The sequence below is a fragment of the Dermacentor albipictus genome, chromosome 2 (genome assembly GCF_038994185.2).
Source record: "Dermacentor albipictus isolate Rhodes 1998 colony chromosome 2, USDA_Dalb.pri_finalv2, whole genome shotgun sequence".
NCBI lineage: Eukaryota > Metazoa > Arthropoda > Arachnida > Ixodida > Ixodidae > Dermacentor > Dermacentor albipictus.
Window position 1 is genome coordinate 147913446 of NC_091822.1, and position 14418 is coordinate 147927863.

Genomic DNA, 14418 nt, shown 5'->3' on the forward strand with positions numbered 1-14418 from the left:
CATGACGCGTCCCCATGCGGTCGCTCGCACCGGCGCGCCATGAATTTCGGAGGCCATGCAGAGGCTTCCTGGTGGCGGTGCTAGATGGCGCTGAGTGTTCTTAGGGAATGGAGTAAGTTTTGTAGGGAAGCGCGAAAGAGGAGTCCCGCTGCCGAACACGCTTCATACATAACTCGTTTCGGCGATGGGAATGTTGTGTCGCTATATCGATTAATTGATAAACACATTACCATCTACATTAATACGTGATCTGGGTTCTGCCACATTTTCTTTTTCAGAGATGCCCCGATCAGCGCTGACATTTCTGCCGGCGGCGTCGGAGTCGATGGCGGCGCTCGCGTCGCCTGAGCCAGCGGTGCCCGCTTCGCACCAGATACCCGAAGAGGACCTGGTTTCGCGGGTGCCACTGGCCACCCTGCCACCTCCGGCGATGATGCCAACGCGTCCTTTCACACAGAGGAATGAGGCCAGTGGCGTAGCAACAGGGGGGGCCGGGGGGCCGTGGGCCCCGGGTGCAAGGGGCCAGCGGGGGGGGGGGTGTCATATACGCCTGAAAACACCCCTCTTTCCGCCGGCTACACCCGCGGGGGGGGGGGAGGTGACAGAAGACCTATGGGCCCCGGGTACCAGACGACCTAGCTACGCCACTGAATGAGGCAACCAAGGGCGCGGTGGCAAAGCACGAGTCCGCGATGAAGACAGGCACGACCACGGGACACGACAGTTTTACCCCTCTCAGCGGGATCGTCCCGTGGCGGAAAGACGTCCAACCAGACCTCGTCGATGTGCGTGTTTTTTTTTTCCTTTTTGCATGCGCGCGTCAAACTCGTACTAAAAAGAGATCGCGGAGGTAGCGAACGATTTGCGAAACATAACCTACGAATTAAACATGCCCGAAATGTATCTAGGATATATTTCTGTCTACAGCATGAATAGTTCTCGAACGGACGAACTTATTTGTATTGCTCCCCAAAATATTTTTATATCAACTGTTTTTTTTTTCAAGTTGATTTAAGCGCGTTCAGGTGCATCTCGTGACTTAATGGTGCTTTGGTTTTGTGGATCTACTTAACTGTAGGTCATGCCAATAACGTACTCTCTGACCTTTAAGCACAAGAAAATGTAAACACCGGAGCGTGAGTTAAGGCGAGAATAGCTTCTAATATATGTTAAAGGAACAGCATTTCTAGAATGCGAAATGGGGGATGAGGAAATTCTCTAGCGATGCGTTAACCTCTATCAACGGTATTACCGGCATCTGCAAGCAGCGTTAATAAAATTTAGATGAAGATAATATAGTTACCTGTTTGCACGAAACTATAGAGCAGGAAGACTACATGTTCTTCTCAATCGTTGAATTCGTGCGACTCAATCAAGCGGCAATTCGGCTACAGCTCCCTTCCATATTTATTGGTGCTGGAATAAGTCTGGCTACTGCATTTGGTTAATAGGCGCGTAAGATAAAGACATGCATTGGAAGCCCCGAATGTGGTTCGGGTTCACATATGCTAGGAAAAAAATACATTTAAAGCAATGTGATACGGACCCTATAGTTCAATAACTATAGGTCCGTATCCGAGGTATCGTGACATCTTGAGTCAGGTAAAACGCAAATTAAACACGGGCAGTGGAAAAAACGAGCTCATGCAGAGCGCTATTCCAACTAAATTTATCACGCGAGAAAACATCTATATAAACTCGCATACAGCGCTCCGTATGTCCTAGTTCTTTTTGCTGTCCGTATTTTATTTGAGCTTTAGTTGCTTTAAGAGGTTATTCGCGGAAAACTATTCCGTAAACATAATAATTGAAATTGTCGAACTACTATATGAGCAGCCACCAGAACGGCATGGATTGGCAAGTAGGCTTTCGTACACTAGTCCAAGGACATCATATTCGTTTCCACAGTGGACTGCAAACGAAAATTATTTTTTTTTTGCGAGGAAATTGCGGTTCTGCGTGCGTGCGTGTGTGCGTGCACGAATTTGTTGATGTCCATGTGTCTATGGTGACGGCTAGCTGTTCAAGTGGCACCACGTTATACACAAAGAAATAGCAGGGTCAAACTGCGCATGCGTCCTCCAGACGGTGCGGTAGGTTTGCGCCTTGCATGCCTCCACTGTTTTCGGCTTGCTTCCACTGCTCGCTAAGAAGGTTTAGCGCGGAAAACATAGCGGCGCCTTCGAGGTGAGAGTCACCCGCTTCATATCAATTCATCGCCCTGCGCTGTTTGGTTCATTAGTTCCCAACAGATGCTTGAATTTGTTTTAGATTGATGACATGATACCTGGATAACAAAGTATTAGTGACAACAGAGCGCTGTTTCCTAAATCCGTTCAATTTTTTGGGACTTTGGGCTTAACAGGAGTCGTTGCGCTATACACGGCCTCCGAGATCAACAGCTCGAGCGGCAAAGCACGTGCGCAGCCCTATCTCAGAGGCCATAGATTACGAATGCTTGTTTGTGTTTAGTCCAGGTGGGACCCCAAACGAAATAATAATTCGTGGAAATGCGAAGCGCCACCGTGGTGACTGCTGTGCTCACAATGTGGATACATCAGTGTATTAGTTCGACATTTTATGTGCATTAAGTTTACTTCTACTATGTGAACGTTTACATCTACATAGCATCGCAGCAGTTTGCTTTTGCGTTATCGTTCCGTTCGGTTTCGCTATACTAAAATACTAGTTTGTGCGGTGCTCCGAAACGTACGAGAGCAATATCGTTTCCTCGCTCGCTAACGCTAAAGCAAGCATTTTACGCTGTGCTAGAACTCTCTATTCTTATCCTCCGTTGGCGACTCTACTCAGTTTTCGAGCTCTCTGCTCTGTTTCCCAGAAGCCGAGCCACTAGTACGTTTGAATAATAATATATGAATGTTCGAAAATTATTTGACAAGTCGAACTTCGTTTCAAATAATGAATTTGACTGTGCGGCAATTCGTTCTACATAAACTGCGAAACGTAATTCGAAGACTGGTACACATACCAACCCGCTTATATTACAATCCTAGTAAATTATTTGGAAAGTTGAGCACATGCTCTATTCGTTTTAAATATTTGATCAAAGGCCATGATATTTAGTCTGAGAAATCGTGTCACGCGATTCGAGCACTGCAACAGGTACTGACCGTCGCATTTTGGGCAATGCCGGCCTCCTCAGCCACTCCGCGTGGTACAGGTCAGTTCCGATCCTCTTGACTAAATTGACACCATCTCCAAACACTTCTGGGAGCCATGCTTTTCGGTGGATGCTCGAATGATTTAGTTGTCGTGGCTCAGGAAGTGTCATGATTATCGTCGGAGAAACCAAGAGGCAGCGCCACAAAGAAACAGCGCGGAGGTTCGAGTCGATAACCTAATGCCTTTTTTTTTTTATCGCACAGGGACAGATCACTGTTTCCGAACTCGTTCAGGCAGGGCTTTTGAATGACGCAGGAAAAATGTATACTCCGAGGAGAAAGTAATCGCAAATACCAATTTTTCTTCCCCCCATTTCTCTATAGGTTCGAAATTGCTGACGTTGGATTCTTTTACGGACTCAATTCTTTCTCCCACGTTTTATTATCCTCTACTAATAACAGATAATTACGTAGTATTAAAAACAAAATTAAACCAGGCATCTGTTTTCTTCCTTACTCAAGGGAGGCTCTCTTAAGGCTAGATAACTTAAAAAGCTTATAAACATTGATGCAATCGTGCATCAAACAGGAACTGTAGTAGCGCTCTCTTAATGAGAGTCATCTTGAAAACACCTGCTGAAGTGAGAATGCCGGTCAACTCTGGGGACAAGAGACCGATGAAGGGCTCCAGAATAGCTTGTGGGCCTTGGCAAGTCCACGGTAGGTTTCAGACATCGGCGTCCTGAGCTAGCGCGATTATCTTGTTCCAGTATCGTACAGTCGGGGCACGTCCTTCATTAGAGACATCTATTCTGAGCCTCTTTTGTGAAATACTAAAACCAAATCAGCAAAGGACTGCGAAATACGTGCCGACACACGTCCGTGACGTCAGTGGCTGCGCGGACGGTGAAATAAAGAAACTTCAAAATCTTGCTCAACTGCTTCGCCTACTCGTTCAATTTATACTTGATGGAACCGAAAGCTGCAATGTGAGAAGTGGTGTCTCGACGGACTTTTTCGTTTCATTTAAGGCACTTTTCGTGTCACATATACGTTACTTTCTGTAGATCCGTCACTGTGGCTTAGCAGTTATGGTGTCGCGCTGCTAAGCACGACGTCCCGGGATCAAATCCCGGCCACGGCGACCGCATTTCGATGGGGGGCGAAATGCAAAAACGCCCGTGTCCGCGTGCATTCGGGGCACGTTATAGATCCTTTGTTGGTCAAAATTAATACGGAGTCCCCCACTATGGCGTGCCTCATAATCGAATCGTAGTTTTGGCACGTAAAACTCCGGAAAGCAATTCATGTTCTATAGCATTAAAATAAGCTCTTCCACTGGGTTAATGTGACTTGCTTGCTGTAGTCGAGTTGAAGCGCAAAATTGACACAGCTGACAGGGAACCAGACCTATGGACACGTGCTACCCTGTCCCGTGTTGACTCCGTGCTTAAAACTCTATTCATGCAATACCACCTAGCCTTCTCCCAAGCAATTACTTGCTGGTTCAGAAGTGTAATACTGCAAGACTACATATTTATCTTCCGTGGTGATTCTGGCTTAGGTACTTTGGAAAAGGACTTCGTGTTAGCTACAAATTTGGCATAGGGAATAAAGTCGCCGTGGCCGAGTACTGGCAAGCCCTTCTGAGAGAAACAAAAAAACATCTGAGTTGCATTTCAGCGTTTTTGTCATGTTCGCCTTTTGTCCCTACCCCGAAAATCTTAGACGGAACACTCAGTGCTCTTTATTTCGCTGCGCTAAAGAAAGCAGCCTTCTTTACGAATTATTGGCCCAAGTACAGAGAATGCCGGCTTCTTGAACACGGTGCACACGTTCAACGACAGCAACGTGATTATTCAATATAGTTTCATACATTTTCATAACATTCTGTAGTTTAGGAGGATTGCCCGACCTGCTGCCTACATCTTTAGGCAATGGTGGTGGGAGGCGGTTCAGATACATTATGTTCTTGGAGCATTTTTAGGATGTTATAACATTGTGAATATATGTAGTAATTTCTCTTGGTTAGCATTTCTTTCTTTTGATCTGTTCTCGGCAAGTGCAGGGGGTCGTTCGTTATAGTTATTCCACCCTGCATTCTTGTAGCAACTAAATGCGTACACCGTACTCGCAGGTCACCGAAAGTGGCCCGTCAATGCCTCAGTGGTTCATCACGGCTCTCATCGCACTCATCGCCTGCACCATCGCGTTCGCCCTCTTGCTGAGCAGAATGTTCCTACCAGACGCGAGAAGCGTCCCGTGCAAGACGCACGAGTGCCTCGAGTACGGGCGCCGACTTGCCTCCTCGCTAAACACATCGGTCAGTCCCTGCCACAGCTTCACCAACTTCGTCTGCGACGGCTGGCGGCGAGAGAGCGCGCTCTCGGTGCAGGACGACCTCGTGTGGGAGACCCTGGACCGTATCGGGCGCCTGGTGCACCGTATCAGGGTCCCCAGCAGTGGCCAGAATGACTTGCATTGAATGACTTGCAGCAGTGGCCAGAATGACGTGAAAGCATTCATCGAGCTGTGGCACATTCTCGGTGACACGAACCTGTACTGGCTAGTCTCCTGGGGCACAGTGCAGGTGGCAGCGCTGTACACGAACAAAGACCTTATCCTAGCGTTTTACGGTGGAACGAACGTTCAAGCTTTGGTTCGTCAAGGTGCCTTCTGCTTGAGCAGAGCCTACCGGTTCTCGAGACACGCCCTCTCCTACCAATACAGCGACAAGGCTTTAAACCTGTACACGCTCAGGTCTGCCGGCCGGCTCGCTCTCCGGGTTCGCGAAGCCGTGCAGCAGCTGCTATCCACGTGGATTCATTACGACGAGAGCATCGCTGTAGTGACTGATTGGCGCTCGCTGGACACATCGTTCAGCGCGTTCCGCAGCCAAGTCGAAGTCAGCGCGAGCTATAGCGCCAACCATTCACTCGCGCCTCAATCTCTGGATTTGGGCGATTCGTTTGTTGCGAACTGGCGCAAGTCAGTCCTGGTGCCCGACTGGAGTGAGTGGGACGAGGCCGTCGTAAGCGCCATCGCGTCGCTCGAGTTTGCCGCGTTGCGGTCGGGAGAGGACTTTCAAGTGATGGTCTACTCCCTGACCTTCCTGCACTTCAACGTGGACCTTGTTCCTGCGCTTAACTATGGAGGCCTGGGTTTAGGAGTTGCCCAGGCGCTGGGCATGCTATTTATCTACGCCTACCAGCAGAACGTCACCAGGCGCAAGCACATCAGTGGCCTGTTGGACTGCGTTACGGCCGGAAGCTTCTTGCACGGCCGGAACGCCATGGCTGCCTTGGCCGAGATTATCACGAGCAAAGCACTGATTAGCGCCTACATGAGCGGTGCGCAGCAGGACGGCGACCGACTTATAGGACTTGAATCATATGAAAACAGGCAGCTCTTGTTTATCGCCGCCAGCTATATGAAGTGCGAGGTCACGCCAAAGGCAAGCATGCTCGGACTGTGTGACTCGAGCTTCCAATTCATGCCAGAGTTTGCTGAGGCTTTCGGCTGTTCTCCAGGAACACCCTTGAACCCATGGAGACAGTGCAGACTGTCGAGTTCATAGGTGAATGCACTGTAGTACTGCCACTAATCTTCAAGGCATCCATGCTTTGGCCGATATATCTACATTCATTTTCATTTTCTTTTTGAACTCTCGTCCGCCCTTATCGCACAATGTTTGATCTTTACATCGCTGCATGCAATGTCTCGGTAAATGCGTTTTAAATAGTCGTACATTTATTTTATTTTTTCCGTATACGGATGCCAAAATACGTGAAAGCCTTCGTCGAACTCTGGCACAGCATTCTCGGTTACACGAACCTGTACTGGCTATAGTCTCCTGGTGTACAGTTCAGGTGGCAGCGCTGTACGCGTACCAAGCCCTTATCTCAGCGTATTTTTAACACCCCCATTTTGCATCACGGTCTTACTGTCTGCCTATGGCTTTATTTCATTTGGGAGCTGGGCATTCAAGTTCGTTTGAACGATACCGCGCACAGCATACATCTTTCGAGTAAAACCATGTTGTGAGGTTCTTAAACTTAGCGTTGTAATTGCGTTTATTTCTTTTGCTTCTTACGGTCTTTTTCTTTCTCTTTTCTCTCTCTGTTTTTCTCGCGCGCGTGCGTATTAAACGCATTTGATGGATATCAGTACTGAAAGCTCTGCGTGACTTCTTGTGGGAAACATCCCGATTATTCCTACGATTTCCCTCCTCGCTCCTTTTCCCACATACCCGCTTTGTTACTAAACGCGTTAAAGCCCTGTGTCGCGTGTCGCCTCCCGCGTCCAGCATCGGACGTCGTTTCGGCAAAACATTTTCGAGCCAGCCATACCCAGGCTCTCCTGTGGCGCAAGGAAGCTACTGAACTGAAGTTCTCAAGCTAGAACAGCTGTGGCGCCATCTGCTAACTAGAAATCAAATCAGTTTTACGGCTCGGTGCCGTGTCTATACTCCTAGCAGGAGTGAAAACAAATAGCTAATCTCAATAATTACGACAAAACATACTTAATGATTTGACCTCAGCTTGAGATGAGACTTAGCAATTGCAGATTTTGCCAGTGGTTTCTTTCTGACAGGATGGAGAGCCAGTGACAAGCGCGAATTCGGATCGAAGCTGGTAGTATAGGCGTTGTATGAGCGCTGCCATGTTGTTATAGTTGATCACGGTTATGGTGACTATTACGGTTACCGGCGTTAACCGTCACAGGAATTTTTGGTGCATGACGTACATGTGCAATCGTCCTAACATGTCACGTATCGCCGTTATTTTGATCATTAAGTGATAAAAGATAAGGCTTTTTAGTGTATACCCAATAATCAGCCAGTTATGTCCAGAACTATATACCGCTGCGCAAGATACCGCTGTATGCGCCTTGTACCTTTGGCAGTGCTGACAGTGCAATGGAGATAGGAGCGGTGAAGCGAAGTTCTGCATCGTGATACTAACGAGCACCGACACGGAGCGCTTCGTTAGTCGTAGCGCAGCGGACGCTCCATATATGCCTGGTGCTGGCACTTGGTGCACAGGGTTTCCCTTTCTTGTCGTATTAGCCTGTGGCGCCTCGTCACCTATGGAGTGCAGTTTCAACATGCATCAGCAGTGCTTACACGTCGCTCACTGCTTGCTTGCGATGGCGCCAACTAAGAATCTTAAACTGCTGCGCTAAGAGGCGCAGATAGGCAACGGCGTCGACAGGCGAACTTGGCTTTGGTGCAGCGAGAGACACGCGAGCGGGAAGCAGAACGCCATCGCGCGTTCCCGGCGCACGCTGAGAACTCTGCCGCTCGCATTCTTGAAGCTGAGCGCGTCGCAACTCAATGCTGCCCAAGACACCATGGAGCCGGACAAAAATGGTCATACTGTCACCAAAGCGACTCGGCAGCTGGACAGCGCGCTCACCAACCACACGTGAACACAGTCGCCGGCCCGCAAATTGTGCGCCTATACTATACAGCCATGTCCGATATTTCCTCTGTCCCACCATCAATCATATCATACTTTTTTTTTTGGTGGGGGAGGCGCTCTTGGCCACTTAGTGGTTCATGCGCCGCAAAACATTATGCATTATTGTCATCGTTATAACATATGGGAACACGTTTCAAATGCTTTTCAGCCTATATTACTTGTTTGAATGTAATGCAAAACCTTGAAAAAGAAAAAAGACTACACAATTTCAGCATAAAAGTGTGACCTTGAGTTTCGGTTTCACAAACGCTGGGTGGGGGACCAACTTTCCCTGTGTTTCTTCAGAGAAAGCGTAAGGACATAATTATTGCTGAAAAATGATCTCCCACAACTAATTAAGACGCTAACAATGTTCCTTCATTTCTTAACGTAGCGTTTTGACCTTAGCGCAATATCTTGATTCTGCCCCCGCTGACACGTGGAAGAAAAAATGGCTGTGGCTTAGCTAAGGTTAAGCCCAGGATGCGAAGCATACTAACCTTTATTTTAGTTGTTGAACCACTGTTTAGCCTTGTGAACTGCTGTTGCTTGGCTATATTTGGTTCGGCTAGACGAAGAAACAACTCATGCAGGCCACCACCAGTATGCGACGCGACCCTGCTGCATGCTTCGTCGCCGCCAGTGCACGTGACACCCAAGACCAACGCCAAGACACGCCGCGTCACGTGGACTTTCCATCGTTCGTCGAACTTTCCTCCTCTCTAGCGGGGGGAGCCCTCTGTAGCGGCAGCAGCATCGGCGTCGCACGAGGGATGACGTAGACGCTCGCGTCTACACGAGGCACGAGCGGCTGGCACGCTCCGGCACGGGCCAGCGTTCCGAAGGAGCCACCGCTTTTGCAGCTGTTACGACGTCACATGGTAGCTACGCGGCCGTGCGCGGCGCAGCAAGGAAGAGCGTGGTTGTGCGGCTAGCATGCTTCTCATAAAGGAAGGCCAGGCGAAGAGAGCTCGTGGAAGTCGTTGCTCGAGCGTTCAAGAATTTGGCCTCAAGGATCCCACCGTGAAGAGGGCCAGCCGAGAGAGGCACCAGAGGTGAGCGACTTTCCTGCCAAACGTCCTCCGCCAGTGGGACGCACAGTGTGAAGCTTCTAGCTAGCGATGTGCTTAAACGATCGAAATTTCTGATCCAGCGGCACTACGCGCTCAAGCTTTTTTTTTGCCGAAGCACATTGCTTAGCGCGCGGGGGAATCGTATCCTGCGGGAGCAGTCGTGCGTTCGCGATACACTCTGGCCACGGTTCCTCTCAAATTTAGCGTTTCAGCGTTACGCACGCAACTTACCGAACGCTCGAGGCGCATTCACACCGTGGGTGGGGGGTGGGGGGGGGGCGAAGTGGATGGCTTCGAACGCGCAGCGTGATAAAGGCGTGCTTCGTATGGACTCCGTTTTTTCAGCTTTACAGCGAATATCCTCACTGTCTACTTACGAATCTTTGTGTACGGGACCGTGAACCTCTCCAGACAACGTTAAAGGCCCCATCTTGCAAAACATCCGGTGTCGCCATCCGGATGCTCAGGCGCCTACCATCGTTTAGCTAAAAATCATTCTGAACCACAACCACGCAGTCCCTCTGCGTGGTACAGATGCATTACTGAACTAATTCAATTCCTCGATGTAAAATGTGCCAGAAAAATCGTAAACTACGACCTATAGGCAACATACAGAGATGACGGCGTTGGATTGTAACTTGAATATACGAGAAAATTGTTATACAGAAGCTGAAACACAAACCCTCTTTCCAGCGTTTCTACCATTCATAGAGCGGCGTCCCCGCTGGGTTCCTTGCAACATACTCATCTAGATGGCGCTTGCCTGGAAGGAGGAGAAAAAAAATTGGCAGTGGCTTAATTATCTCGGCTATGCCAGGATATACGTAGCGAAAGCTAAGGCATAGCATGGTTAGCATTCATAGAGCGGCGTCCCCGCTGGGTTCCTTGCAACATACTCATCTAGATGGCGCTTGCCTGGAAGGGGGAGAAAAAAAATTGGCAGTGGCTTAATTATCTCGGCTATGCCAGGATATACGTAGCGAAAGCTAAGGCATAGCATGGTTAGCTTTGGTTAATCTTGATTGCAAGTACAGGTTAGTCTGGTTGTCTAGCTATGTTGCGGCGTTTAGCCAGTCGTCCGGCGCGCTGTTCGTCTGTTTTCTGGGCGATTCGTTTCCTCTTCATCTCGTTCCGATGTCGATTCCAGGCCTCCTTCTGCTTATCAGAATTGTCGCCGTCGATACTGCCGCCTGAACTGTGGTTGCCGCGCACTGGAGCTTTCCTTTTCAATCCTACGGCACGTTATCAGGCATGCGACGCAGCTGGCGACGCGAGCGGAGGGGAGCTCAACGACGAGGAACGCTTTGTGACGTCATACCAAACGGCGGTGCTGAGGGGCGCCGCTGCGCCGCGGCGGAATATCCGTGGCTCGGTGCTACTAGTGGCGCATGCGCAGTAGTGACTAAATAGCGAGAGAGAGAGAGATAAACATTCATGGAGAGGCGCGCGTTGTGACGTCATGTGCCTCCTCAGAGCACTGCCGCGGCGAAATCGCAAGTTCGCGGCCAGTGAAGCTTTCGCTTTAAAAGAGAGCTGCGGTTGCCAGGAAGCGTGACAAGTAGTCAGGGACCTTTGAATGCTATGGCGTTCCACTCTCAAATGCGAAGCTTAAGAGTCCTCCAAATTTTTGTTGCTCTTGGTCGACGGGTTAGGCCTAACTGCGCCTAGGCTTAGCTCGAGTATGGCCTCGCTGACTTGCGACTGCGACTACACTCTAAGAAGAATTCCGGGGAAAACGGGAGTAACTGCGCAGTTCGTCCCAAAAAGGGCGCTTTCGTCCTTCAAGAGAGTAACTGCATGAATGTGCGTGCCGTGTGCAAATTTTGGAGAGTAAGTGTTTAGTCCCTGGTCGGAAAGAGAGCAACGGGAGGACGAACGGCAACAGTTACTCCCCATGCGCTCCGCTGTTTTCGTCCGTGTCGTGCAGTGATGCGGCAAAAACTGTATTGTCTATAAATCGTGAATAGTTCGAAGTTCGTGCACTGTCCATTGAACTACATGCAAAGCAGCACTTTGCCTCTTCGTGAGAAAATTGCGTGAAATTTAAAGTTGGAATGTGAAGAGCCATGCCCTTCGTGCGCACCCCATAAGTGAGCGATACACATTAAACGCGCAAGTCATTAATAGACTGCCAGATTTTCTGGTCAATAGTACCTAAGTTCCTTCCGTTCCAAGGAGATTACGAACTTAACTGAAGCGATGTGTAGCTCAAACGGGACACACTAAGCGACAGAGCAATTGTCCGTCTCTGTCGTCTTAGTGCCCCGTTTGAGCTCGCTACACGTTTACATCGTGTAGTGCCTCAGTTTAAAGCACCCTAAGAATACTCGGGCATATTTCTTTTCGCACTCGCTTATGGTTGCAAGTACACTCAACGTTACACTCTCCCCGCACAGCATATAGAAAATGCCGAGTCGCTTTTACATTGCCGCACCTGCGATCCATTGCTTCACGTGTCTCAATTTCCTGCCCCCGTCAAGCAATTTGCCGTGGTGCAGTGGTTAGAGTAGCTAACATGGGGGCGTGAGGGCGTGAGTTCGAATCCTGCTTTCGGGCACCCTTTTTTTTCTTTTTTTTTCTTTTTTTTCAGCTCAGTAATCTTTTTTATTAGCGTATAAATGGCTAATTTCATTAATTCCACCTTTGCGGAGCATCGGAAATAATGACCGTTACTCCTTTGAGGAGCATCGGAAAAGAGCAACTGTTAGTCCTCGGAGGAGTAACGGCATGGGGAGTAACAGTTCATCCCCTCGCACTTACCCCCTAAAGGGAGGAATGGTTGTGGCAGATCAGTTGCTCCCCTAAAGGAGTAACCTCAATACCCCATTTCCTCCTTTTCTTCTTAGAGTGTAGGCTTTGTTCAGTACGGACTCGACGAACGCCCCTATACCCTTCGTAGACCCACTTCAGCAATAAGATCGTCCCGTAGAATGAACCATGCCTTCTCGTTCGGATGAAATCACCGTTAAATTTCCGGGCGCCAACTCAATGCGGCGGGGAAGGCACGCGGTTTCCGAGGTGCAGGCGAAGGGAGAATTTGCCGGCTCGGCACCCCTGATGACGGATAGTATGGAGCAAGACGACGTCGACGCATCAGACGATGTCGCAACTACCGCAGATACACGATGCGAATACTAGAGGGCGAACTGCTATCGGAGCGGGTGGGTGCGCCCAACTTTTTCGAGTTCGTCAGGCCGCTTAACCAGATGTCTGCAGAAGAAATCCCCAAGTCAACCATTTACCGCCTCATAGGACAAACTGCCCCTACAAGCGTTGCAACCGAACACTTGGCATTTGGCTACATAGCTAAAGCCAATGCTGTTAACGCTATCCAATTGGAATAAAATGTACTTCAAAACTTTGCCGGCACAACGAGAGCTCACACTAACCATGGGATCGCCAGCTAAAGCGCGTAGGATTCCTGTTGAAGTATTCGACGCAAGCCAACCTTCTCAACTCACTGGCAAGGGAGTCATGAATATTCGATCGGGTCACACCAAGGAATACATCACAAATCACCTTCGCGGCGAATCTGTAAACAGTTTAGGATTTCGAATCATGGGGAAGACACGGAACCTATTGGTAAACTTTGATTTGGCGCGTTCCCTTAGAGATATTATCTTAGAGATACTCATTGGACTATTAAATTGGCCTAGGACCCTTGCGTGCTTCCTGTGTACTTCCTTGCGTGCTTCCAAGCACTGACTTCAGGGCCTGCGGGCCTCGTCAAGCTGCCAAAAATCAGCTTTTTTACCCAGTCTTCCCATCAGTATGAGTGTACAAGGTGTATGAGTGAATCTTTGTAAGTGTGCAAGATGGCAAGTGAAAAAGAAATAAATCGAAAATTATCTAGAGTTAAAAGGACTTTCATGACATGTTCTTCGTGCTTGTCCTTCTCGTCCAAAGTATTCTTCGTGCTAGAAAAGTATTTTTCAAATCGTACATTTATCTCTTATACTGAAATTATGCTCCCTTCATGTCTGCAGTTCTCGGATCACTGGTTGCAGTCCCTTGGACGTTGACCCCAAACATGGACAGGGCAACCTTCCACCAAATTCCGCATGTGAGTACTGGGATCCCGCAAAGATCCTTTCTCGAACCAATACTATATTTTTTATATGGTAATGTCGTAAGAAGAATAATGAAATCAAATACAGCCCTTTTGTTTGCCGGCGACACTTGCATTTTGCTTAAAGCCGACATCGTTTATGGTCTAGAAGATAACGGAAACGAAGAGGTAAAAGGTCTGAAAATGGTTTTATTCGCCAAACTTGCAATTAACGTTAGGAAAACTAAATATGTTGTATTTAGGACATGTAGCAACTCCCTGGCACTTGAAGATTTACTGTTATTAATAAACGAAATCACATTGGATGAAGTTCATTTCAATATCGCGGCGTGTTATTTGATAACCTGCACTGGTGAAAGGATGCTATGCACTCTCAAGAGCATGACATAACTTAGTATAAGGATTGCATGTTTTATATTTTACGTTAATTCACTGTCGTCTAGGGTATCGTGATGAATCTTGTTGTGCGACGTACAAAATTTCTCTTGAACCCATTCGCCTGCTAATTAAGCGAGCTTAGTGAATAATTACTCACTCAAGATTTATGAACCTACTCTGGGTTTGTTAGTAGAATGTATTGCCCTATGATAGGATACATATAATAAAAATTTCCGCATGTCTTTAGCTTTCTAAAAAAACTTTCCCTTACAACAATCTGTATTTTACTCACGCTCTCGTGCCATCAGAAACCA

The 14418-nt window shown here is 48.3% G+C and overlaps 2 protein-coding genes across 8 annotated transcripts in view; both read left to right on the plus strand.

Moving 5' to 3' along the window:
* Positions 1–617: 617 nt before the first annotated feature.
* Positions 618–7180, plus strand: LOC139055566 (uncharacterized). The gene is made up of 2 exons (XM_070533086.1): positions 618–785; positions 5260–7180. Exon 2 carries the CDS (start codon positions 5608–5610, stop codon positions 6697–6699), a length of 1092 nt encoding a protein of 363 aa, XP_070389187.1. The 5' UTR covers positions 618–785; positions 5260–5607; the 3' UTR covers positions 6700–7180.
* Positions 7181–9431: 2251 nt separating this feature from the next.
* LOC135899875 (uncharacterized) overlaps positions 9432–14418 on the plus strand; it is a 57523-nt gene continuing 52536 nt past the window's right edge. For all 7 annotated transcript variants that reach the window (XM_070534085.1, XM_070534077.1, XM_070534078.1 and 4 more), the window contains exons 1-2: positions 9432–9639; positions 13644–13720. The gene's annotated coding sequence lies outside the window, so the exon portion shown is untranslated. The remainder of the gene's footprint in view (positions 9640–13643; positions 13721–14418) is intronic.

Coding starts and splice junctions, on each gene's coding strand:
- LOC139055566 (XM_070533086.1), top strand. CDS start 5,608: ATGACTTGCAGCAGTGGCCAGAATGACGTGAAAGCATTCATCGAGCTG.